At 45.2% G+C, this 26,900-nt stretch overlaps 1 protein-coding gene across 1 annotated transcript in view; it reads right to left on the bottom strand.

The window, feature by feature from the left end:
- LOC134908915 (cytochrome P450 2C15-like) overlaps positions 1-26,900 on the bottom strand; it is a 72,961-nt gene that overhangs the window by 33,428 nt on the left and 12,633 nt on the right. The window contains exons 3-5 of the mRNA XM_063915154.1: positions 13,430-13,579; positions 10,539-10,699; positions 945-1,121 (exon numbers count right to left, since the gene is read on the bottom strand). Of these exons, the coding sequence (XP_063771224.1) occupies positions 945-1,121; positions 10,539-10,699; positions 13,430-13,579 (488 nt within the window). The remainder of the gene's footprint in view (positions 1-944; positions 1,122-10,538; positions 10,700-13,429; positions 13,580-26,900) is intronic.

Raw genomic sequence — 26,900 nt, 5'->3', positions numbered from 1 at the left:
GAGATAAGTTGATCACTAGCTGCCGTTGGTCACTGCGTAGCGATCAGTGAAAAAAAAAATGGCAAAACTCATATTATATACACACACACACATATACATATATATATATATATATATATATATATATATATATATATACACACACACACACACACATACACACATATATATATACACATATATATATACATACACACACACACAGATACACACGCACCTACCGACAATCTGGCTGCCAGGTCGGATGAGCGGGGGAGGCAGCCAGGTCGGAGGAGCGGGGGCGTGGCGAGGATGTTTAGGGGGCGGGATTGGAGGCGTTACCGCATGGCCGCGTCTCCTTGGTCCTGCCCCATGCCTAGCAACGCCGATAATACTGGCATTGCAAGGCAGGGGGCGGGGACGGGATGATGCAAATCGTGTCATCTGACCCCCAAACCACCAACTTTGACTGCGCCGTCTGGACTTTTTCAGGGGATTCAGGGGGGTTGCGGGCGACGGGCGCTCAGCCGGGAGTCTTGCCCACTCTTCCTGGGGCCGGGAGCGCCATCCGATTTTCGGGAGCCTCCCGGCCATTCCGGGAGAGTAGGCAAGTATGATAGATAGATAGATAGATAGATAGATAGATAGATAGATAGATAGATAGATAGATAGATAGATAGATAGATAGATAGATAGATAGATACGATTGGGGAGGGCACCAGCTGTGGTATAGAAAAGTAAAGACAAATTCCTGGTATATGCAAGTATAACTGGCCAATAAAGCGGATTCTGATATTTGTCTTGCCTCCGGGCAACTGGGATGAACTTGCGCCACTGATGTGTGTTGTTATTTTAGTGATCGGTCTCCTACAGGGAACATTTAGTAAAAATACATTTGGGGACTTCAGTTGAGGCGCTAACGTTTACACTTCTATTAATGCTGAATGAAAGGATGTAAGTTATACCTCCAGCTGCTTAGCCAGGAACACATCAATCAGATTCCTCTGGTCATTCACATCCAGTTCTTCTCTCTGTTGTGTAAATCTTGCTCTTATAAAGTTCCGAATCTTTCTAGTGTTCTCAAACAGTATTCTGTGACCTCCCGGCAGCCAGTCCATCACAGCTGGAAAACTGTTATACAGCTTTAAAAGAAGAAATGTAGCTTTGAACAAATCTAGACGTTACAGTTAAGCTCTAACATATGCTAATACATACGAGTCGTATCGGCAGGGGGCGTTGAATCAGCGTGTGTGGGGGCGCAGTGATGTGATTGTGTCATTGCAGCTCTGCCCCCTGCTTTGTAGTGCCCTGAATTCCAGAATTTAAAGTAGGGGGCAGGGCTACAATGATGCGATTAGGCACGGATCGCGCCATCGCCCCACTCAGGACCGGCGCCACCATTAGGCAGCTGCCTATAGGTGCCGGCCACTGGAGGGCGGCACCGCACGCTGCAGAGAAAAGATTGCTTCCTTCGTTGTTCATTCTCTTAGCTCCTCAGGGATGCAGCAGCCACTTAACCGATGTCAGTGTGACATGTGTGAGTCACAGTGCCGTGTAACTTATCGGGTTATAGGCAGGGCAGCTTTTTTAAAATTCTGTAGCACAGTCTGCTGATGCTCCTCTGTCTGCAATCCTCCCCCCACCCGCACCATGAGAGAACCCGCGTTAATGCAGACTCCCATGTTACCTGGTGCCACCCCTACCGCGATTACATCCTGCTTATTACCCGCCCCCGCCTCCCGCTATTACATATCGTGATTGCATTCCGCATATAGGGGGGTCATTCCAACCCGATCGCTTGCTGCAGTTTATCGCAGCAATCAGGTCGGAACTGCGCATGCCAGACTTCCTTATGCCGTCGGTCCCTAGCGACTGCCTCTGCCTGATTGACAGGCAGAGGTGGTCGCTGGGCGGGAGGGGGCTGGACGGTGTCGTTAAGCCGCCATTAAGGGGGCGCGGTCCAGCCAATGTAGGCGTGGCTGGACCGTTGGGGGGGCGGGCCATGATGACTGCGTGACGTCACACGCAGCCGCTGTGACCCGGGGCAGCAAAGAGGTGCAATGCTTTTGCATTTCTGCGGGGCAGACTAGCCCTGTGCTGGGCGTCCCCCGCATGTCTGAGTGCTTGATCGTAGCGGTGTTAAATTTAGCACAGCAACGATCAACTCGGAATGACCCCCATTACCCACCTGTGATTGTCTTCCACGTTACCTGCTCCACTCCCGCAATTGTATCCCACTTTTAGTTTTTACCCACCCCAGCCTCCAGCGAATGCATCCAGTGTATTACCCTACTGAGATTATCTGCCACATGCTACCTGCCCCCCTCCAGCGACCGCTTCCCACATATTACACACATACAAAGCCTACTGCGAAATGAGATTGCCTTCATCATGTTACCCGCCCGCCGTGATTCACTGCTGCATATTTCCCCCCTCTCCCCGCGAGTGCCTCCCGCATGTTACCCTCCCTCATATTACACCCCCCACCAATTCATAACACATATTAACCCCCCCCCCCTACCCTCCCTCCCCCGATAGCCTTATCCCGCATATTAGACAGATGTTGCTAGCATGCTGCCAATACTGTGTGGTTAAAATTAATTTAAGGTTCGTAACTTTCTCATAACTTGAGTGCCATTACAATGATACATGCATGTTCTTTTGATGCATGTAACCGTTTCTAAATTGAGAGCCAGTATTGCAAATGGAGACAGCCAAAAATATTAATAGTAAAAAAAAAAAAACACATGCATAATTTTTTAAGGTGTTTGTATAAAAAAAAAAATGTATGTAAAAGAACACTACTGCCTGCTAAACATGGTGTTAAAAATACAAAAAACGATAGCCGTGAGAATTCGTGTCAGCTGTTAGTACATTACACCTATCACCTCAGCCACGTATGAGAAGAAATACAGTCAAGGGGATATTGAGGTATTTCTTGACGCCGCCGAACAGGAAGTATTTTTCATGATAGCTTTATTGGCACATTGCTGGAAACACCACCAGAGTGGCAACAGGGGGATTAGCGTGACGGAGAAGGTTAATACATCCCGGCCAATGGGAGACCCTCTTCAAATCAGTGAAAACAACTGCGGCCTCGTACGGATGTAGCCACGCTCATCATTGCTGCGCACACCATTAAAGCCTATGGAGTGAATACCCTGCTCATGCAGGCTGGTACGGATGACGATACATCAGACACAGAGGAGAGTGAAGTGGATGTGAGTGGGGGGGATGCAGTCCTGTCACAAGGAATACAGGCCCTAATGGGAGCAATTAGAGATGTCCTGCACATTCCTGACAAGGTGGCGGAGGTAGAGAAGGAATCTTATTTTAATGTAAAAAAGAAATCCTCTGCTACTTTTCCTGCATCAAAGGATTGAATGTCATGTTTGAAGAAATGTGGGCTCATCCTGACAAAAAGTTTGAGATCCCTAAAAGATGAATTACATCCTTTCCCTTCCCTCTAGAAGATAGAAAGAAATGAGAAAACCTGCCGATTGTGGACGCATCGGTATCTAGGTTGTCACGTAAGATAGTCTTACCGGTTCCTGGGGCAGCATCCTTAAAGGACACAGCTGACCGCAAGATTGAGACCACTCTCAAATCTTCATACACTGCTACAGAGGTAGCCCAGAGACCCACTATTGCCTGTGCACGGATCACTAAGGCCATTTCTAAGTGGTCAGGTAACCTAATTGATGGATTGGATACCTTACACAGGGGGGAGATTTACTCCTGCAGCATATTCAAGACTTTGCTAACTTTATGGTGGAGGCCATAAAGGAAATTGGTTTGCTCAACGCACACACCACTGCCATGGCAGTGTCAGCACGCAGGGGCTTATGGCTACACCAGTGGACTGTGGATGCGGATTCCAGGAAAGGCGTGGAAAGCCTGCCATTCACAGGTGAGGCCCTTTTTGAGATGAACTGGATACGTGGATATCCATTGCTACGGCGGGTAAGTCTACATACCTTCCTTCCACAGCACCCCCAGCTAGGAAAACCAACTCTGCTCCAACTCTGCAGTCCTTTCGGATAGCGAAATTCAAAGGCAAATCCAAAGGTTCTGCTACAGCCTTCAAAAAGGTAAAAGAGGTAAACCCAGAAACCCAGCAGCTGCAGGTTCTCAGGAACAGACCTCCAGATCTGCTTCCTCAAAGCCTTCAGCATGACGGTGGTCTGCCCTGCCTGGAAGACAGCAGGTGGGAGCTCGGTTACGTTACTTCAGTCTAGTGATGAGTGGGTTCGGTTCCTCGGGATCCGAACCCCCCCGGAATTTCACCCATTTTTGCACAGTTCTGAGCAGACTCTGATCCTCCCACCTTCCTCGGTTAACCGGAGCGCGCCCGAACGTCATCATCAGGGATGTGCGGTGAGCTAAAAGGCTAAGGAGGCACTAGCTAGCACCAGAGCCAGATTTACACACAAAATATGAGCCAAAGAGTACATCTGGGCATTATACACAGGTGCAGCAGTATAAACTCCTGGAAATTTGGTGAGTTTTGATCTGAGATGCGTGAAAAAGATAGACAGGTGAGGCACTGCCTCACCTGCCATAGACTTTTTACTCCAGAGTTTTGGCTATAAAAATGATTAGAATAATACAAAGAAGATATTTCAAATATATTCATGATATTTTTCATATACTTTATACAATCAAAACTCTTGTACAAACGTAAGTATGACAGGAAAGGCTCTGCCTCGCCCCACCGCACGTCACTGGTCATCATCCCGCTGTCGGATTCTCGTGAGATTCGTATTCTATATAAGGATTAGTGATGTGCACCGGACAGTTTTCGGGTTTTTGTTTTGGATTCGGTTCCACGGCCGTGTTTTGGATTCGGACGCGTTTTGGCATAACCTCCCTCAAAATTTTTTGTCGGATTCGGGTGTTTTTTTACAAAACCCCCTCAAAAACAGCTTAAATCATAGAATTTGGGGGTAATTTTGATCCCATAGTATTATAAACCCCAATAACCATAATTTCCACTCATTTCCAGTCTATTCTGAACACCGCACACCTCACAATATTATTTTTAGTCCTAAAATTTGCACCGAGGTCGCTGGATGACTAAGCTAAGCGACCCAAGTGGCCGACACAAACACCTGGCCCATCTAGGAGTGGCACTGCAGTTTTCTAGCGAGAGGATGAGTGCTTCCATTCTCATGTGAATCTGAACCACTAGCCATGAACATAGGCCAGGCCTTCAGCCGTTCCTTGCCACACCGTGTCGTAAATGGCACATTGGCAAGTTTACGCTTCTCCTCAGGCGATTTTGATTTAGATTTTTGGGTCATTTTACTGAACTTTTATTTTTTGGGATTTTACATGCACTCTACTATGACATTGGGCATCGGCCTTGGCAGACGACATTGATGGCATTTCATTGTCTCGGCCATGACTAGTGGCAGCAGCTTCAGCACGAGGTGGAAGTGGATCTTGATCTTTCCCTATTTTACCCTCCACATTTTTTTTCCCCATGTTTAAATGTGTGGAATTATATGCCAGTAATATATCAATAGCATTAGCCTACTACTATATATACTGCGCACAACTTAAATGCACCACAGGTATGGATGGATAGTATACTTGATGACACAGAGGTAGGTAGAGCAGTGACCAGGTATCTGGAAGTCAAAAATGCATACCTTCATATTCCGATTTGGCCACCTCATCAGGCTCATCTACAGTTGCACTACAGGACTGTCACTACCAGTTCCAGGCCCTGCCATTTGGCCTCTTCACGGCACTGAGGGTGTTCACCAAGGTAATGGCAGAGAGGTTTATCCTCCGCAAGCAGGAAGTGAACATAATACCGTACCTGGACGACCCTCTGATAAAAGCACCTTCCAAGAGAGGTTGTTGGACAGCATTGTCCTCTCAACCCGACTAATTCAGGATCACAGATGAATTCTGAACCTACCAAGTTCCCACCTGGAACCAACACGGAGGCTCCTATTCCTGGGGATAATACTGGATACAGAAGTTATTCCTTTCATTGGAAAAGGCATTGGTAATCCAGTCGATGGTGCGGGATGTTCTAAAACCAGCCCGGATATCGGTGCATCTATGCATTCACTTACTGGGGAAGATGGTTGCCTCTTCCGAGGCTCTGCAGTATGGAAGGTTTCATGCGAGGCCCTTCCAGTTGGATCTGCTGGACAAATGGTCTGGATCGCATCTTCACATGCACCAGAGGATACGTCTGTCGTCAAAAGCCAGGATTTATCTTCTGTGGTGACTTCAGACTTCTCACCTGACCAAGGATCGAAGGTTCGGGAATAAAAGAGAGCAGAGCAGAGCAGCAATGTCGGCGGTAACAAGAATTCTCCTCTGGGCATAAAGACACATGGTGGCACTGTCGGCAATCTTCATTCCGGTAGTACACAACTGGGAGGCGGACTTCCTCAGCAGACATGACCTCCACCCGGGAGAGTGAGGCCTTCACCCGCAGGTGTTCAAGTCTTTAACATGTTGGTGGGGAATTCCACATATAGACATGATGGCCTCTCGTCTCAACAAGAAGCTAAAGCAGTATTGTTCTAGGTCGAGGGACCCGCAAGCAGTGGACGCGGACGCTCTGGTGACTCCATTGGTCTGCTAGATGGTTTATGTGTTTCCACCTCTTCCGCTGATCCCAAGAATTCTCAAAAGAATAAAAAAGGGAAAAAGGTACAACAATTCTCGTTGTTCCAGATTGGCCAAGATGGGCCTGGTACGCGGATCTACTGGAGATGCTCCTAGAGGACCCGTGGCCTTTACCTCTTCGAGAGGATCTTCTACAACAAGGGCCGTTTGTCTATCAAGACTTACCATGGCTACGTTTGACGGCATGGAAGAGGAGCGTCAAATTTTAGCCTGGAAAGGCATTCCGGACAAGGTTATTCCAACCCTGATCCAAGCCAGGAAAGGGGTAATGTCTAAACATTACCACCGTATTTGGAAAAAAAATACGTCTTGTGGTGTGAAAACAGGAAATTTTCTGCAGCGGAATTTGAACTGGGACGTTTTCTCCTTTTTCTACAGTTCGGTATGGATTTGGGCATACGTTTGGGCTCCGTGACAGTCCAGATTTCAACCTTAATCAATTTTCTTCCAGAAACAATTGACTTTCCTTCCTGAAGTTCAGACATTCTTGAAGGGGGTTCTGCACATTTAACCGCTCTTTGTGCCTCCCACGGCACCTTGGGATCTTAACATGGTGTTGCAGTTGCTACAATCGGAATGGTTTGAGCTTTTACAGGAAATGGATGTAAAGTTTCTTACGTGGAAGACGGTTACACTATTGGCCTTAGCTTCTGCAAGGCGTGTGTCTGAACTGGGGGCGTCGTCTCACGAATGCCCCTATTTGATTTTTAATGAAGATAGAGCTGAACTCACAACTTGTCAGCAATTTATTCCTAAGGTGGGGTCTGCGTTTCATATCAACCAACCTATTGTTGTTCCGGTGCTTACGGACACCTCTGCTACCTCAAAGTCCTTGGATGTTGTGAGGGCTTTGAAGATCTATGTAAAGCAGACAGCTTGTAACAGGAATTCTGACTCACTGTTTGTTCTCTATGATCCCAATAAAATTGTGTATCCTGCTTCAAAACAGTCTATTGCTCACTAGATCAGGCTTACTATCCAGCATGCTTATTCATTGGCAGGATTGCCGGTTCCTAAAGTACAGGCCCACTTTACTAGGTTGGTGGGTTCTTCCTGGGCAGCTGCCCGGGGTGTTTTGACTTTATAGCTCTGCCGAGCAGCTACTTGGTTGGTTTTCGAACACATTTACTAAGTTCTAAAAGTTTGAAACTTTGGCCTCTGAGGACCTTCAGTTTGGTCAATCAGTTCAGTTATGCAGGAACCTCAGCACTCTCCCACCCGGTTTGGGAGCTTTGGTACATCCCCATGGTACTAATGTGGACTCCAGTATCCTCTAGGATGTAGGAGAAAATAGGATTTTAATTACCTACCGATAGATCCTTTTCTTGTAGTCCGCAGAGGATACTGGGCACCCGCCCATTGCTTCGTTTTTCCTGCACTGTTACTTTGTTAAGTATTGTTGTTGGTTCAGCTGTTGCTGTTCCTGTTCAAGTTTGGTTAGCATGTCTTTCCTCTTATTTGTGTGTGCCGGTTCGAATCTCACCATTGTTCTGTTACATCCTTCCTCAGGATATGTCCGTTTCCTCTGGCACAGTTTCTAGACTGAGGCTGGTGGGAGGGGCATAGAGGGAGGAGCCAGTGCACACTATTGATTTCTTAAAGTGCCCAAAGCTCCGAGTGGACCAGTCTATACTCCATGGTACTACTACTAATGTGGACCCCAGTATCTTCTATGGATTACGAGAAAAAGGATTAACCAGCAGGTAATTAAAATCCTATTTTTTGGTGCCCTGTGCCCAAGAGAATTGGCAACCCCTTCCCATTTTTTTTTAATAGGGACATAAGGCGCATGCCTCATTGGGAAAGGGCATGACAAGATTGATCCAAGAGAAAGCCCACGCTATGGCCGGTGCCATCCAGGGGTATCAGAGTCTATGTAACCTATAACATAGAACCTGGGTCAGTGGCACTCTCGGCGTAAATAAAGAGACAGACCAGAAGTCTGGGTAATCAACGTTTCGATGTCAAGGTAACATCACAGACTTGCAATCTGTCACCTTTTTTACGCTGCAAGTGCTGCCAAGCCAGGTTTCATGTTTTGGTTCTGGATTGGTTTTGCCAAAACCACCCTTTCATGTTTTGGTTTTGGATCTGGATGGATTTTTGGAAAAAAACAACATAAAAACAGCGTAAATCACAGAATTTAGGGGTAATTTTGATCCTACGGTATTATTAACCTCAGTAACATTAATTTCCACTTATTTCTTGTCTATTCTGAACATCTAACAATATTGGCCCTCATTCCGAGTTGTTCGCTCGGTAAATTTCATCGCATCGCAGCGATTTTCCGCTTAGTGCGCATGCGCCAAGTAAATTTGCTATGAAGATAGTATTTTTACTCACGGCTTTTTCATCGCTCAGGCGATCGTAGTGTGATTGACAGGAAATGGGTGTTTCTGGGCGGAAACAGGCCGTTTTATGGGCGTGTGGGAAAAAACGCTACCGTTTCCGGAAAAAACGCAGGAGTGGCTGGAGAAACGGAGGAGTGTCTGGGCGAACGCTGGGTGTGTTTGTGACGTCAAACCAGGAACGACAAGCACTGAACTGATCGCAGATGCCAAGTCTGAAGCTACTCTGAAACTGCTAAGAAGTTTGTAATTGCAATATTGCGAATCTTTCGGTCGCAATTTTAAGAAGCTAGGATTCACTCCCAGTAGGCGGCGGCTTAGCGTGAGCAACTCTGCTAAAATTGCCTTGCGAGCGAACAACTCGGAATGACCTCCATTGTTTGTAGGCCAAAAGGTTGCACCAAGGTTGCTGGATGACTAAGCTAAGCGGCACAAGTGTTCGGCACAAGCACTTGACCCATCTAGGAGTGGCACTGCAGTGGCAGACAGGATGGCACTTAAAAAAACTAGGTCCCAGCTACCTCATTGCACAATGTGCTGTTTGGGGACTAGTTTTTGATAAGTGCCATCTTGTCTGCCACTGCAGTGCCACTCCTAGATGGGCCAGGTGTTTGTGCCGCACACTTGTGTAGCTTAGCTTAGTCATCCAGCAACCTTGGTGCAACCTTTTGGCCTACAAACAATATTGTTAGATGTTTATAATCGACTAGAAATAAGTGGAAATTAATGTTATTGAGGTTAATAATACCGTAGGATCTAAATTACCCCCAAATTCTGTGATTTTAGCTGTTTTTATGTTTTTTTCAAAAATCATCCAGATCCAAAACCAAAACACGAAAGGGTGGTTTTGGCAAAACCAAGCCAAAACCAAAACACAAAAGTGCCTGCCGCACATCTCTTTCTATGCAAGGGCAGGTATCTCAATGCATATATTGTCTGACTGCAATGTCACAGGTAGTGGGTTCGAATCCCGAGCATCTTGAAATGTAAGAAAGGTCAGTGTGAGTGAATAACAAAGAAATCTCAAGTTGAGTTCATGAGTGTTGTATAGGTATTAGCGACAGAATGGGTTGGGGATGGAGACGGGGCGGTCAGGAGATGCTAGGCTTCAAAAAGGGGGGAAGCTGCAAGTGAAAGTAATTAAAACAAATAATTGACAAGTGCTGCCAACAGCGCCCCCCACCCTGCAGTGCTATGTGCAGTCCCCCCTCCGCAAACACTTAGTTACGGCCCTGCATGCTGCATCCTTAGACTCTGCATAAGATCACATGAGACATTATTGGCAGGCTGCATGAACCAAATTTCACAGTTCGACTGTAAAAATTAATCTTTCTAAGCAGAAATGTTTGGAGATACTCAGCCAGCTCCTGACATACAATAATTGCTCTTCCTGTCTAATATTAAGCTTTTCAGTACTATCTCAAACAAGTTAAGAATGACAGTTAATTTAATGAATAGGCTTTGAATGGAGACATTATACACAAGAATCACCAGAAAGTAGAAATAAAAAAAAGAAAAAGAATAATTTCTTGAAACAGTAATTTGACTATAACTTACCCGGACCATGGGACTTCCCAGGAGTCTGACATTTTCATTAACTAAACTCATGAGCTGTAGAATGGTTGGATCATCATATTCAAATCTATGGCTGAGTAGTATGGACACAATTATATTGGCTACAGCAGCGTTAATGATGGTCAAATTATTAAAGGGTTTTCCTAAAAAATGGAAATAGACAAGTTAAAAAAAAAAAAAAAAAACATACATCAGCAATATTCATGGAAATTAATAAAAAGGATCCAACAGGGGTCCAACACATCGATGACCAAAACTTCTGTCTGATGAGGTGATATAAAAAAAAATTCCGATTTGCTGCAAATGGGCGAGTGCCCTCTTTATCACACTCCCAGTAGGCGTGGAAGACTCATCATTTTGAGTAGTTCTCTGCACCCCCAGATGATTCTGCTGACCTGCAAATTGCTGTATTTCACTCTGACGGGGGCGGGCCTAATATGGTAAGAACCTGTTCCCACCACCAGAGCAGTCCACTGAATCTTTTCTCTGGGCTATTTATTGAGAGGAAAAATTAAAAGTAGGCAAGTATGCTCTTTCTTCAGATTTAGAGGATTTTGGACTTTGGCTGTCATTGGTCTTTGAGGCAGCACCCCCCTAGTTGAATATAATTTCTGAGTGAAAGCTTTCGGACTATACAGTATATAGATGCACTGTATAAAGAATAATATATTTATTATTATTTTTTTTTGCTTGAATGTACTGTAGGTATCAGATGGTTGGCAAAAATTGTAGTAGTCCAAAATAAACAGTACCCAAAAACAAAATCAGCTGTATAGCCCTATTGGTTTATTTAGGTATTCCAACATTTTGGACAATAGTTTAATGTATTTCATGCTTCAGTGGTATATTATGGAAGGTAATCTGCAAAGGTAGAATTAATCAATATTAATTTATCTGATCACTTATTAAAAACCACATAAAAAACAGATAATTATTGCTTATGTTGTGGAAAAGCAAGTTTAAGACGTTTGGTGTCACAATGTTTAACACTTCACAAAGTCCTGGTGTAAGCTCATACTGAATGATTCAACTCTGAAGCTTATGCCAACCAATGGAAGTTATCTGATGCATTTCACTGCAAGACAACTTCTTCAGGGATGAAATGGGATGGGGTTTGTTCTTTGTACTTTGTCACTTTATGGACTAAACAGTAACAAAACAAGTCAATCCATTTGCATCATTGAAGGCCGAAAAAACGTATAAACCTAAAAATTGGGCAAACATTACAGTATACAATTTAAAATAAATACTGTAGATAAACTCATAATTAATTCTAAACACATTAAATAAATCTTGGACCTATTTAACTACTTATAGTATACTAATTCAACTGTTCTTCTTATTTTTGTTAAATGATGCCAATGCATGCCCTCAAATTTGATTATTACAAACTAGAGATGAGCGGGTTCGGTTTTATTCGGTTTTACTCGGTTCTCAAATCGGCATCTTATTGGCTATTCAAATCACGAGACATCCGTGAGCCAATAAGATGCCGTTTTGAGAACAAAATAAAACCGAGTAAAACCGAACCCGCTCATCTAACTCAAATAGACTACTCAAAATTGTGTCTCATGTTCTGCTCGCTGCCAGAGTTTAATGTCCCTCACCTCTAGTTTTCTTTTTGCTTGTGTTGGATTTCAGAGCTTTAAGGGCCCTTCACACTTGAAAGATATGAACGATATCAAAAATGATAAATCATTCATATCTTTCAGTGTTTATGCAACAATGATGCTCGTCCTCGCAATCGTTCATCGTTGATCGGTCACTGTTTAAACATGCAAGCCAATTTGGACGATATCGATGTATGTAATGTCATATCATCCAAATCAGCCATAGACATCGTTCAGTGTGTATGCAAAAAAATTGTTCATAAAAAATGTGTTCATCTTTCAACAAATATCTGCACACAACTGTATAATAGGTAGTTAGCAAATGATTGAATGACCCCATAACATCACATTGTGGGCCTACTGTAATTCAGTATGGTTAGCTATTTGGTGATTTCCACACTTCTGAACATGCAAGCACACCAGAGCACGCATGCAATAGGACTTAAATTGCAATCACATGCAATCTAAATCCCGGCGGGAAGTGGATGAGGCGACATCATAGCGCTTTGGGGAGTCGCACCGGCGTTGGGGGGGGGGGGGGGGTGTATGGTCCAGACAATGAAAGCATGTTCTATGCTTTGCTACATTAAATATATATCAGTCATTTAAAAAGCCATAATATATTCAGTGTAGTACAGAGTAGGATACACAAATACAAATCCCTCATGGGGGGCATCACTTGATATACTGGCTGTCGGGATCCCGGCGCTCACCATACCGAGGCCGGAATCCAGAACGCTGGTATTTTGACAAGTATTCTCCCTCTTGGACACCCCTGGAGGGAGAATAAATAACGTGGCGCGCGTAGCACATCACTGTGCCTGCAGCATGGCGAGTGTAGCAAGCCTGCAAGGGGTTCTTGTGCGCTTGCCCCGCCGCAGACATTCCGTCAGTCGGGATCCCGGCGCCAGTATGCTGGGCGCCGGGTTCTCAAGCGACGGGGAGACAAAACTACATCCCCTCATGGAGTGTATCACGGATGTTACACTTATAAACCAGAATAAACTGGCTTTTATTGACTTTTGCTGCATTGCAGTTTTTTTGACGGCATATCAATTTCACACACTCTACGTAATTTCAGAGTGCATGGTCATGAATTATGCGAATTAGAGACTATTCCATCCACGGCTGTCGTTATTAGTAATAGGATCGTTTTTCAGCAGCAACACTAGATCACCGAAGTCATTCATATTGAACAGTCCACTGAAGGATAACAACGCCACAGATGAAACGCCTGTGGATATACTGTATACAACAACTCACCTCCATAGGATTTAAATGTCTGTGCTAAACATTCGGCCTCTTCAGTAATCTTGTTTTCTAGGTGTTTCTTCCCCATCCCGAAGTCTCGTAATGTTGAAAGCGCAAATCGTCTCATCACTTTCCAGCTCTCACCATTAGCAAAGATAATACCTAAACAGGGTGGATACTGTACATGTCAGTGTGTGTATTTATTATACAGTACACATTCATTCTGCAAATAAAGTATTTCTGGTGAGCTTCACCAAGAACACAAATCCCTTCATACCTCGGAGAACAGTACATACAATATAGATGTAGAAAGCTTTATTATTGCTGCGATGCGTGCACACCTGCGATCAGGCTGGCTACGTCTGAAATTACCCACTTTCCCAGAACTTCCAGGACTCTCCCAAATTGTGGGGGGGGGGGGGGGGGGGGAGAAAGTCTCCCAGTGGCCTCCAGCGCTTACTGGTAAAAGTGGGCGAGGCAATGGAGCATGACGACATGATTCATTATGAATTGCATCGCATACTTGCCTAACCTCCCGGACACTGCGGGTTGGCTCACGATTTTTAGGGTAGTCCCTCGCAGCTCAGGAGGGGTAAATGGCTCTCCTTTATCCCGCCCGCAGCTGCCCGCTTCCTAGTGAAGTGGACAGGATAAGGTCAATAAGCACCCAAAAAAAACCCCAGCTACAACATGAACGGGGTGGGGCTAAAGCCAGGGATGGTGTCATTTAGCTCCGCCCCCTACCCAAAGTGACTGGGATTGCGGGCATATCCTTGTCTTGGGGGCGGCACCTAAGGACATGAAGTCCAGCCCCAAACCCCAAAGTGTTCCGCTGGCTCTCCTTTCCGGAGAGGAGAAAAAGAAAGTAGGTAAGTATGTTACATTATTAAAGCTGGGAACTGTTGCAACGGTTATGGGGTGGGGATGTGATGATGCAGTTTGTGTCAACCCTCCCCCACCCCATCCAGGAACATCCCAGAGAGGATCTGGTCAATCACCAAGTATAGTACAGTATGGTGCCATCTCTCCTTCAGTCCATCACCCACTCTCAACTTTTCGTGTTTTGGTTCTAATTCCACTTTCGTGTTTTGGTTTTGGCTTTATTTTGCCAAAACCACCCTCTCGTGTTTTGGATTTGGATCTGGATGATTTTTGAAAAATCATAAAAACAGCTAAAAATCACAGAATTTGGGGGTAATTTTGCTCCTGCTGTATTATCAACATCAATAACATTTGTTTCCACTCATTTCCAGTCTATTCTGAACACCTCGCAATATTGTTTTTAGGCCTAAAACTTACACCGAGGTGGCTGTATGACTAAGCTAAGTAACACAAGTGTGCGACACAAACACCTGGCCCATCTAGGAGTGGCACTGCACTTACAGACAGGATGGCACAAAAACACTAGTCCCCAAACATCACATGATGCAAAAAAGAAAATGGAGGTGCAAGATTAGAGATGTGCACCGGAAATTTTTCGGGTTTTGTGTTTTGGATTCGGTTCCGCGGCCTTGTTTTGGATTCGGACATGTTTTGGCAAAACCTCCCTGAATTTTTTTTGGGCGGATTCGGGTGTGTTTTGGATTTGGGCGTTTTATTTATTTATTTATATTTCAAAAATAGCTCAAGTATTATTAACCTCAATAACCATAATTTCTACTCATTTCCAGTCTATTCTGAACACCTCACAATATTATTTTTAGTTGTAAAAGTCGCTGGATGAACAAGCTAAGCGACCCAAGTGGCCGGCACAAACACCTGGCCCATATAGGAGTGGCACTGCAGTGGCAGACAGGATGGCAGTTTTAAAAATTGGCCCCAAACATCACATGATGCAAAGATTAATAAAAAAAAAAAAAAAAAGAAGAGGTGCAAGATGGAATTGTCCTTGGGCTCTCCCACCCACCCTTATGTTGTATAAACAGGACATGCACACTTTAACAAACCCATAATTTCAGCCACAGGGTCTGCCACACGACTGTGGCTGAAATGACTGGTTGGTTTGGGCCCCCACCAAAAAAAGAAGCAATCAATCTCTCCTTGCTCAAACTGGCTCTACAGAGGCAAGATGTCGACATCATCATCATCATCATCATCCTCTGATTCATCACCTCTTTCACCGTGTACATCCCCCTCCTCACAGAGTATTAATTCATCCCCATTGGAATCCACCATCACAGGTCCCGTGTACTTTCTGGAGGCAATTGCTGGTGAATGTCTCCACTGAGGAATTGATTCTAATTCATTTTGATGAACAACATCTTCTCCAAATTTTGTGGAAGAAACCTCATACGCCGATCGCTGACAAGGTGACCGGCTGCACTAAACACTCTTTCGGAGTACACAGTGGAGGGGGGGCAACTTAGGTAAAATAAAGCCCGTTTCTGCAAGGGCCTCCAAATTGCCTCTTTTTCCTGCCAGTATACGTACGGACTGTCTGACGTGCCTACTTGGATGCGGTCACTCATCTAATCCTCCACCATTCTTCCAATGGTGAGAGAATCATATGCAGTGACAGTAGACGACATGTCAGTAACCGTTGGCAGGTCCTTCAGGCCGGACCAGATGTCAGCACTCGCTCCTGACTGCCCTGCACCACTGCCAGCGGGTGGGCTCGGAATTCTTATCCTTTTCCTCGCAGTCCCAGTTGCGGGAGAATGTGAAGGAGGAGCTGTTGACGGGTCACGTTCCGCTTGACTTGACAATTTTCTCACCAGCAGGTCTTTGAACCTCTGCAGACTTCTGTCTGCCGGAAAGAGAGATACAACGTAGGCTTTAAACCTAGGATCGAGCACGGTGGCCAAAATGTAGTGCTCTGATTTCAACAGATTGACCACCCGTGAATCCTAGTTGAGCGAATTAAGGGCTCCATCCACAAGTCCCACATGCCTAGCGGAATCGCTCCGTTTTAGCTCCACCTTCAATCTCTCCAGCTGCTTCTGCAAAAGCCCGATGAGGGGAATGACCTGTCTCAGGCTTAGAGAGTGTCTGAACTGACTTCACGTGTGGCAAGTTCAAAGGGTTACAGAACCTTGCACAACGTTGAAATCATTCTCCACTGCGCTTGAGTCAGATGCATTCCCCCTCCTTTAACTATATCGTAAGCAGATGTATAGGTTTGAATGGCCTTTACTGCCATCCTCTGAAGCATATACAGTGTTGAATTCCACCTCGTTACCACCTCTTGCTTCAGCTGATGGAGGGGTAGGTTCAGGAGTGTTTGCTGGTGCTCCAGTCTTCGGCACGCGGTGTCTGAATGCCTAAAGTGGCCCGCAATTCTTCGGGCCACCGACAACATCTCTTGCACGCCCCTGTCGTTTTTTACAAAATTCTGCACCACCAAATTAATTGTATTTGCAAAACATGGGAAGTGCTGGAATTTGCCCACATGTAACGCACGCACAATATTGGTGGCGTTGTCTGATGTCACAAATCCCCAGGAGAGTCCAATTGGGATAAGAAAATCTGCGATGATGTTCCTCAGTTTCCTTAAGAGGTTGTCCGCTGTGTGCCTCTTCTGGAAAGTGGTGATACAAAGCGTAGCCTGCCTAGAAACGAGTTGGCATTTGCGAGATGCTTCTACTGGAGCCTCTACTGCTGTTGTTGCTACTGGAGGCAATACATCTACCCAGTGGGTTGTCACAGTCATATAGTCCTGAGTTTGCCCTGCTCCACTTGTCCACATGTCCGTGGTTAAGTGAACATTGGGTACAACTGCATTTTTGGGACACTGTTGAGTCTTTTTCGGATGTCTGTGTACATTCTCGGGTTCGCCTGCCTAGAGAAGTGGAACCTAGATGGGATTTGGTACCAGGGTCAAGGCCTCAGTTATCCGCTTTGCAAAAGGATGACTGCTGTCATATTTCATTTTCCTCACAAAGGACTGTTGGACAGTCAATTGCTTAGTTGAAGTAGTACAAGTGGTCTTCCGACTTCCCCTCTGGGATGACGATTAACTGCCAGCAGCAACAACAGCAGCGGCAGCAGCAGGCGTAACACTCAAGGATCCTACAGAGGAATCCTGGTTAGGAGAGGACTCCTCAGTCTTGACAGTGACATGGCCTGCAGGACTAATGACGTTCTTGACTGAGGAGGAAGTTGACGTTGAGGGAGTTGGTTATGCGTCTTGCAGGAGCATGGGTGCAGGAGGAAGAAGGGATTAGGCATCAGTGGACTGATTACGCTCTTACCCAAAGTTTCACAACTTCACACTGACTTCTGACGAATGCGCAACAGGTGACGTATAAGGGAGGATGTTCCTAGGTGGTTAACATCCTTACCCCTACTTATTACAGATTTACAGAGGCAACACACGGCTTCACACCTGTGCTTTTTTGGTAGTTTGCCCATGCATCACAATGGGCTTCTTCATCCCACGGTTAACAGGTGTCTCCCCCAGTGCCTGACTTAAACAAACCACATCACCATCAGAATCCTCATCGTCAACTTCCTCTTCAGCGCTAGCAACACCCATATCCTCATCCTAGTGTACTTCAACAGTGACATCTTCAATTTGAATATCAAAAACTGGACTGTGGGTGCTCCTTCCAGCACTTGCAGGGGGCGTGCAAATGGTGGAAAGAGCCACATCTTCCCGTCCAGTGTTGGGAAGGTCAGGCATCGCAACCGCCAACACACTTGGACTCTCCTTGGGGATTTGTGATATCATCTTAGAACTCACAGTTCTTTTCTGTGTTATTTCCAGCTTAACTCTTAATTAATCCTAGCGGGAGGATGAGGGATTCCATCGTCACGTGAAGCTGAACTACTAGCCATGAACATAGGCCAGGGCCTCAGCCGTTCTTTGCCACTCCGTGACGTAAATGGCATATTGGCAAGTTTACGTTTCTCCTCAGACAATTTAAATTAAATTTTTTTGGTTCTTTTTACTGAACTTTGGCTTTTTGGATTTTACATGCCCTCTACTATCACATTGGGCATCGGCCTTGGCAGACTACGTTGATGGCATTTTATTGTCTATGTCATGGCTAGTGGCAGCAGCTTCAGGACTAGGAGGAAGTGGTTCTTCTTAATCTTTCCTTATTTTATCCTCAAAATTTTTGTTCTCCATTATTTTTTGGGAGTTATTTAACACAATTTGCGGCACAGGAATGACTGGAATGACTGATGGACAGGACACTACCACTGGTCTGATGCAGCACAACACAACAACTCTGTAAGGGACTTGTGGTTGTTATAATTATTATTATTATACGGCAGCAGTGGACATATAGTAGCAGCGTAGATCGTCACTGGAATGACTGATGAACAGGACACTACCACTGGTCTGATGCATCACAACACAACAACACTTTATACAGCTACACTGGAAATATAGCCGCAGAGAACACCAACACTGTGACTGGCTGGATTTATGCAGCACAATGCACTGACTACACTGGACTGGACTGAGCAGCACAACACAGCACAAGACTTGCCATCCCACTTTCCCGCCCCCACAGACACTGAGGACACATCCTCTCAATACACTCTCCGAGACTGGAGTGAAAATGGCCGCGATGCGCAACTCCTTATATGGATTCCAAATCCCGCGAGAATCCGACAGCGGGATGATAACATTTTGTCACGTTCGGGTTTCCGAGTCAGGCTGGAAAACCCGAGCCTGGCTCGGAACCGAACTCGGAAGGAAAAGTCCGGTAGGGTTCGGTTCTCTGAGAACCCAAACCCGCTCACCTCTACTCTCAACCAAAATCACCTTCTCATAGCCCAGGTTTCATATAGCTGAGACTTTACAGGTACAGTGGTGAAGGGAAGTCTCTAGTATTATATTTCTTCCAGCATTTATAATAATTTTAAATAGTATTTCTTCCTATGTGCATATTAGAAGAAACAAAGGACGTGAGTCATGGCTGTGCGATAACTGGCTGCAATTGTGATCTCTTTCTGTGGTCAGAAATAAATGTGCAATTCTATCAGCAATGCCCACAGCAAGCCCAGGTCAGGCTTATCCTGCATGCAAATGCCCCATAGCTGCCCATTTATGCCCAGTCAGTTTAAAGTGGAAAATACATCAGAGATCTGTACCATTATGAATCACCCATAATTGTTCAAATTATGCAGGTTCCAACAGGTGTAGTACGGCTGACCGGCGGTCTCCTGACACCCACGAGTGGAAATAGTCCCTGTTGGTCGGCATGCCGACCATCGGGACAGTGACCAGTCGGGCTGGTGGAGGAGGTCATGTGACTGTCGGTCAGCTGACGGCGATTACATGAATACCACCTGGTTCCAACATGTACTATACACAGTCCGCACTAAAATACGTACCTGCAAATGTTCACACTGCACAGAATTCCCAGGCAGACATACATCACTGCAGATCTAAGGTAAGTGCATTCAGAGCAGCATGGAATGGAGCTGCATCACCACTTGTGACTACATAGCCATTACTGGGTGGCAATGAAGCATGTACATGTGGAATAGTTATGTCCTGGGTGTGTATTTGGAATTGCAGGCTACATAGAGTTGAGCATAGACAGGGATCTATCTGACTTCAGATGAAATTTCGCGTCAAGCATAGGGGATGCAGTCATTATGTTGATATTTACAATCATAGTTTCAACACCACAATGTCAACAGTTATGATGTGGGCATTGTTGAAATGTTGACATGAAACATGTTGACATCTGCAGAATATCAACATGTTCTAATGTCCACATATGAAATTACAACATTCTCAGAATGTTATTTTAAGGCTGCAGAAGGGAAGGGTTAGGGTTAGGCTGAGGGAGAGAAGGGTAAGAGTTAGCCACTAGGGCAGGGATGGGAACCTTTGGTCTTCCAGCTGTTGTTGAACTACATATTCCAGCATGCCCTGCAATAGTTTTAGCATGGCCAAATAGCAAAACTGTAACAAGGCATGCTGGTATGTGTAGTTCAACAACAGCTGGAGGGCCGAAGGTTCCCCATCCCTGCACTAGGGGAACTTAGAGATAGATAGTGGAAGGGAAGGTTCAGGGTAGGGTTGCTAATGTTGGAGTTAAGCACACGGGAAGGGTCAAACTGTGAAAGGGAATGGTTAAGGTTAGACACTATGATGTTATATTTAGGCTGCGGAAGCAAAAGGATTAGGCACTAAGGGGAGGGTTAGGGTTAAGTTGTGGAAGGGAAGGGTTAGGGATAGGCTGCAGAAGGGAACGGTTAGGGTTAGGCACTAGGGGGAAGGTTACGGTTAGACTGAGGAAGGGAAGGGTTATGCAATGGGGGATGGTAAGGGGTAGAATGTGTAAGGGAAGGGTTAGGGATAGGTTGCAGGAGGGAAAGTTTAGGGTTAGTCTATGCAACGATAGGGTTAGGGTTAGGCACTAGGGGGAGAGTAAGACCACAGGAGGCAAGTTGAAGCACTAAGACGAGGGTTAAGGTTAGGAGTTAGTGTTAGGTCATACAGTAGCAATACTCATCACCAGCTGCTGCAGGATCTGCTGGAAGCCACCGTCAGCTGACCGCTGGACTTGGAATACCCTTCTAGAGCAGCAAAACTCTTTAAACATGGTAAGTCACCATTTCACCACCAGGAACGTTTCGTCAACCTTCTAATCATGTCGACATGATGAATATTTAAAAAATATACAGAGCTAACTTTGAGATTCCACAATCTTATTGGGGTTTATTCTGCACAAGACTTGGACGGTAAGAGGACTGTGCAAGCTAACTTCTATATGGTTCTCTTCAAACTATGTAACAATATGATGTACTGTAGTATATACTAGAGTATAGCTGGCTAATTAAGCCAGGCTGATTGATCCAGAGTGTCTGACTCTAAGGGAGGAGGCTCAAAGGGAGCAGATATATAATTTTAATATCAAAGCCTGGACTTAGCCTGGACTAAATACAGTAGGCAAAGGACTGTGATCTCCTAACATCTTATTCTCTCACCTACAGGTAATCAAAATAATTACTACAACTCCCAGCAGTTGCACAGTGATCTAGGATACTATACAGTGCCTGTTTGCCTAGGTAATCAAAATAATTACTACAACTGCCAGCAGTTGCACAGTGATCTAGGATACTATACAGTGTCTGTTTGCCTAGGTAATCTGGAGTTATTGTTTTGTGCAGAATTTAGCCTGTTTAATTGTTAGATATTTGGGGAATTTGGGATGTTCTCCTCCCATATCATTATTTGTTTGTTTTAGCTTTATTGCCCCCAGTGGGTGTTGGGCAATGGGTGGGGTTTTAATCAGAGAACCTATACCTTACACATGTTAATGTTAGTTCATATTAGAGTATAGCTGGCTGATTAAGCCAGGCTGATTGATCCAGGGTGTCGGACTCTAAGGGAGGAGGCTCAAAGGGAGCAGATATATAATTTTAATATCAAAGCCTGGACTTAGCCTGGACTTCAACTGGACGAAAAACTGAAAGAAAACATCAAACAACAACAGATGAACTACTTATCAATATCAACTGTATATGCAAATTTATCACCCTCCAACTTTCACTCTGTGACCACTATGCAACCCATGTGCAGAAAAGAACATATGTAAGATCTGGTTTCAGGATCACAAAGATCTTCTTTGGGAAAATTGTGAGTTCATCTTCTCATCTACAAACACTTAAAAAAATCTAACAGAATTACCATTGCTTCTTAACCCTCTCACAATCCTTTCATTTCTTACAGCCCAAATACATTTCTACACCCACTTTATCTACGCTTTTGACTCTTTCATACAAAATCTACACCCATTGAGACTACACTGCTTTTCTCACCTGCATTTCTGCCATTCTTCTGCTCCGATACCCTTACAGTCTCCTCTCCTACTTCCACTTTCCATCAACCTATTTACCTACTTAACACTATGTCAAGGCTTTCTTATACTCCCCACATCACTCAGTGTCTACCTAATAATGTATCTTTATCCTTCCACCCTAGTCTCCTACACCTCCTCCTCTGTCTCCCCTCCATCCCTCGGTTTCCTTCCCCCTCCTTTCCGGTTACCCCACTTTCATTTACCTCTGCCCCATGGTCCTGCTACCCAACAATCCAGCCCTGCTCCCTTTCTCCATTCCCTGTCACCTCCCCATACCCCCATCCACATCACAATGACCTCCCTCCCTGCCCACCTCTTGCAGTTTCCCCTTCCAGCTCAGGCACCCGCACCATCACTACTCTCTCATCATCCCTGCCCTTAAAGTTAATCTCACCTCATCGCTACAGCAACCCTGATAATCTCATTCACATCTCTCCCACAAACTCATACCCCCTATCCTGTCCACTGGAATGCCAGATCTGTTTGTAACAAACTGGTCCCCACTCATGACCTTTTCATTTCCAACTCCCTACACCTACTAGCCACTACTGAAACTTGGATTACGCCCTCTGACACTACTTCTCCTGCTGCTCTCTCTGCTGGGGGTCTCACATTCACACACACACCCTCCGACCTGGGGGTCGCCACGGGGGTGGTGTTGGGGTCCTTTTACCTTCTAGTTACTCCTACCAACTCATACCACCAGAACCATCCCTTACATTCTCTACATTTGAGGACCATGCCATACGCCTCTTCCAACCAGTCCATCTTAGAGTAGCTGTCATTTACCGCCCCCCCTGGTACTGCTTCCAAATTCATCGACAACTTTGCTTCCTGGCTTCCTCACTTCTGACATTCCCTCCATTATCCTAGGCGATTTCAACATCCCTATTGACATCCCCACACAATCCCCTGCCTCTAAACTCCTTAACCTCACCTCTTCACTTGGTCTCTCCCAGTGGACCTCCTCACCCTCCCATGTGAATGGTAGCTCACTGGATCTGGTCTTCACTCACCGCTGTGATATTTCTGATTTTTCAAACTCCCCATTTCCCCTCTCTGACCACCACCTGCTCTCCTTTAACCTATCTCTCTCGACTTCCCCATCTCTACCTCCCAAGGCTACCATCACTAAGCGTAACATTGAAGCTATTGACACCACATTCCTTTGCTCCTTGTTTGACTCACTTCTCTCCCCTATTCTCTCTCTCTCATGCCCTGAACAAGCCACTTCCACATACAATGCATCCCTTACTTCTGCTCTTGACTGTTACTCCACCAACCACTATTCACCCTCGCAAATTAACACCTCAACCCTGGCACACCAAATGCACCAGATATCTGCAAAAATGCTCACGTACTGCTGAGCGACACTGGAGGAAATCACGCTCTAAGGCAGACTTCCTCCATTTCAAACTTATGCTCTCATCCTTCAGTGCTGCCCTTTCTCTTGCTAAACAGTCATACTTCAAGAACCTCATCTCTTCCCAGTCTTCCAACCCCCGGCGCCTCTTTGCCACTCAACTCACTCCTCTGCCCACCTCCACCTCGTCTCCCTTCCTCACTTTCTCCCATCCCTCACCAACCCTCCCCATCCCTCGCACCTACTCTGACATCTTTCTCCCATGCATCTGGAGAGGAAGTCATGGCCCTCATTCGTTCCTGTCCCCTCACCACCTCCCCACTTGACCCTATCCCCCCCCGCCTCCTCCGCTACCTCTCTCCTTCTGCTTGTTCCCATGTTTCCCACCTTCTCAATCTGTCCCTCTCATCAGGCACTGTCCCCTCTGCCTTCAAGCATGCACTCATCTCTCCTATTCTTAAAAAACCTACACTTGATCCAAACACTCTCTCCAACTACCGACCCATCTCTCTCCTCCCTTTTGCCTCCAAAGTCCTTGAGCGTATTGTCTACAACCGCCTTACTTCCTTTCTTTCCTCACACTCACTGCTTGACCCATTCCAGTCTGGCTTCCGTCCTCTACACTCCACTGAAACTGCCCTTACAAAAGTATGCAATGACCTCCATGCTGCTAAATCTAAGGGACACTACTCTATACTTATTCTACTTCATCTCTCTGCTGCTTTTGACACTGTGGACCATCCTCTCCTACTGCAAATTCTTCACTCCATTGGTCTGCGTGACGCTGCCCTCTCTTGGCTGTCTTTCCTACCTCTCTGACCGTTCATTCTCTGTCTCATGACTCCACCTCCCCCTCACTTCCACTAACTGTAGGGGTACCCCAAGGTTCTGTCCTTGGTCCTCTTCTCTTCTCTCTCTATACGTTCTCACTAGGTAAGCTCATTAGTTCTTTTGGTTTCCAATATCATCTCTATGCCGATGACACCCAAATCTATCTTTCCTCTCCAGACCTCTCCCCTGCTCTCCTCACTCGCATCTCCAGCTGTCTCTCTGCTACCTCTTCCTGGATGTCCCAGCGCTTTCTTAGACTTAACATGTCTAAGACAGAGCTGATCATCTTTCCTCCCTACCGCATTACCTCACCTCCTACAATCTCATTATCTATTGATGGCACTACTATCTCCTCTAGCCCACAAGTGCGCTGTCTTGGAGTAATCCTTGACTCCTCCCTCTCACCACACATTCAGCACCTCTCACAAACCTGCCATTTTCATCTAAAAATATTTCCAGGATCAGACCCTTTCTGACCCAGGATGCTACTAAGACTCTTATCCACTCACTGGTCATCTCCAGACTGGACTACTGTAATCTGCTCCTGACTGGCATTCCTGACAAATACCTCTCTCCACTCCAATCTATCCTCAATGCTGCTGCCCGGCTCATCTTCCTCACCAAACGCACTACGTCCACCTCTCCTCTCTTAATAGACCTTCACTGGCTCCCCTTCCCTTTCAGAATCCATTTCAAACTTCTCACACTCGCTTACAAAGCCCTCAACCACTCCTCTCCCATCTACATCTCTGACCTTATGTCCCTTTACACTCCCACCCGTCCTCTTCGCTCTGCTAATGCACGCCGACTCTCCTGCCTACGGATTACTTCCTCCCACTCCTACCTTCAAGATTTTTCACGTGCTGCACCACTTCTTTGGAATTCCCTACCTCTCCCCCTAAGACTTTCCACCTCTCTACAAAACTTCAAACGATCTCTCAAGACCCACTTCTTTACCAAACCCAGCCAAATCTCATCCATTCCTAACCCTCTGTTCTACACTCTCTATGTACTCCATCTGTGTCACCCCTGTCTGTCTACCCCTCCCCTTTAGAATGTAAGCTCTCACGAGCAGGGCCCTCTTCCCTCATGTGCTTATTCTTTCTTAATTTAATAATCTTCAACTGCACCAAATCCAGCAGTCTTCTGCCACCTGATACTTATTCCAGTGTCATCTGCTGATGTAGCTATGTTTATTTACCCTGTACTTGTCCTATATTGTCATCAACTGTAAGTTGCTGTTTTCCTGTTTGATTATTTGTTGATGTATTCTGTAATTGGGCGCTGCAGAACCCTTGTGGCGCCATATAAATAAAGGATAATAAATAATAATACCTTCTTGACCTGTGCTATCAACACAGTAAAGTTGGGAGGAAAAAAAGAGAAGGAGGAAAAGTGGATTTAAATAAAATATAACCTTTATTAGATATGTAATAAAATAGGATATAAATTAATTTAATATCCCAGACTACAGTGAAACATAGAGGTTAAAATCACAAAGACTAACAGATATGTGGATAAAGAATTGAAAAACTGAATAAAGAATGTGTCCACGTGTGTTTTTGATCTACCAATGTAAATAAATGCAAATGCCTCATTCTCCCAGTAGGAGTTATAAACGTCAAGTATGTCTTAAGTTATTGTTACTATATGTACTCTGTATGTATAATCCCAAAATGGTTTTAATTATGAAATAAATCTCCATATCGCTCAACCGTCCCGCAGTAATTATCTGTCTTATTATTGGTATGATAGTAAATAATTCAACCATACATATAGATTAGGTTGCTATGGAAGATGCGACTGTCCTGCTTATTGGTATAAAGCCATCCACCTATATCTCGGACCTTTGTTGGTTTTGTGTTTCTGATAGGGAATATATTGCTACTAAGGGGGAATATATTAACCCCAATTTCACTGAGTGGCAGTCCACCTTATATAGCTTTGGGAGTGCCTCTGATAATTATTGCTATGTAGTCCCTATCTGTGTGATCCCATATCAAATTCAACGGAGATATACACCTCAATACATCAGACCAATTTGGGTTTGTTGTCTAAGCCATTGAAGGAATACTCCCTATTAGCATGGCTGGGGAGCATAGACAGAGTACAGGCGTAGGGATGTAGCAGTCCCAATTATTGGTATAGCCTCCCACGTCCACCCCGGTATTCAGTAATCTCAATTCAACTAACTGATGATATGAGACAGATTGCTTATCTATGCAGGTATACCAATCCCATTCTACAGCGGGACAAGCAACATAAGAGGAGACTTAAATAATATTCCACCCCACTTGTATCACAAAAGTAGGAAATAAATTGGAGTATAAATAACCAAAACTTATTACATGTGAGAAGGTCAGATGCCGAAATTCGAGATTCAAACTGCCCTTATGCTTACCGCTTAAACTGGTTTAACCACTTGCCTGGCATGGTCGCATCAGATGCGACCATGCCTGCAAGTGCTCTATCTGACCTGGTCGCACTGGATGCGACCAGTCAGAGAGTGTTAGCAGCG

Source organism: Pseudophryne corroboree, chromosome 4, assembly GCF_028390025.1.
Source record: "Pseudophryne corroboree isolate aPseCor3 chromosome 4, aPseCor3.hap2, whole genome shotgun sequence".
Classification (NCBI taxonomy): Eukaryota; Metazoa; Chordata; class Amphibia; order Anura; family Myobatrachidae; genus Pseudophryne; species Pseudophryne corroboree.
Note: the sequence above shows the minus strand (reverse complement) of the source record. Positions and strands in the feature narration are given on the sequence as shown.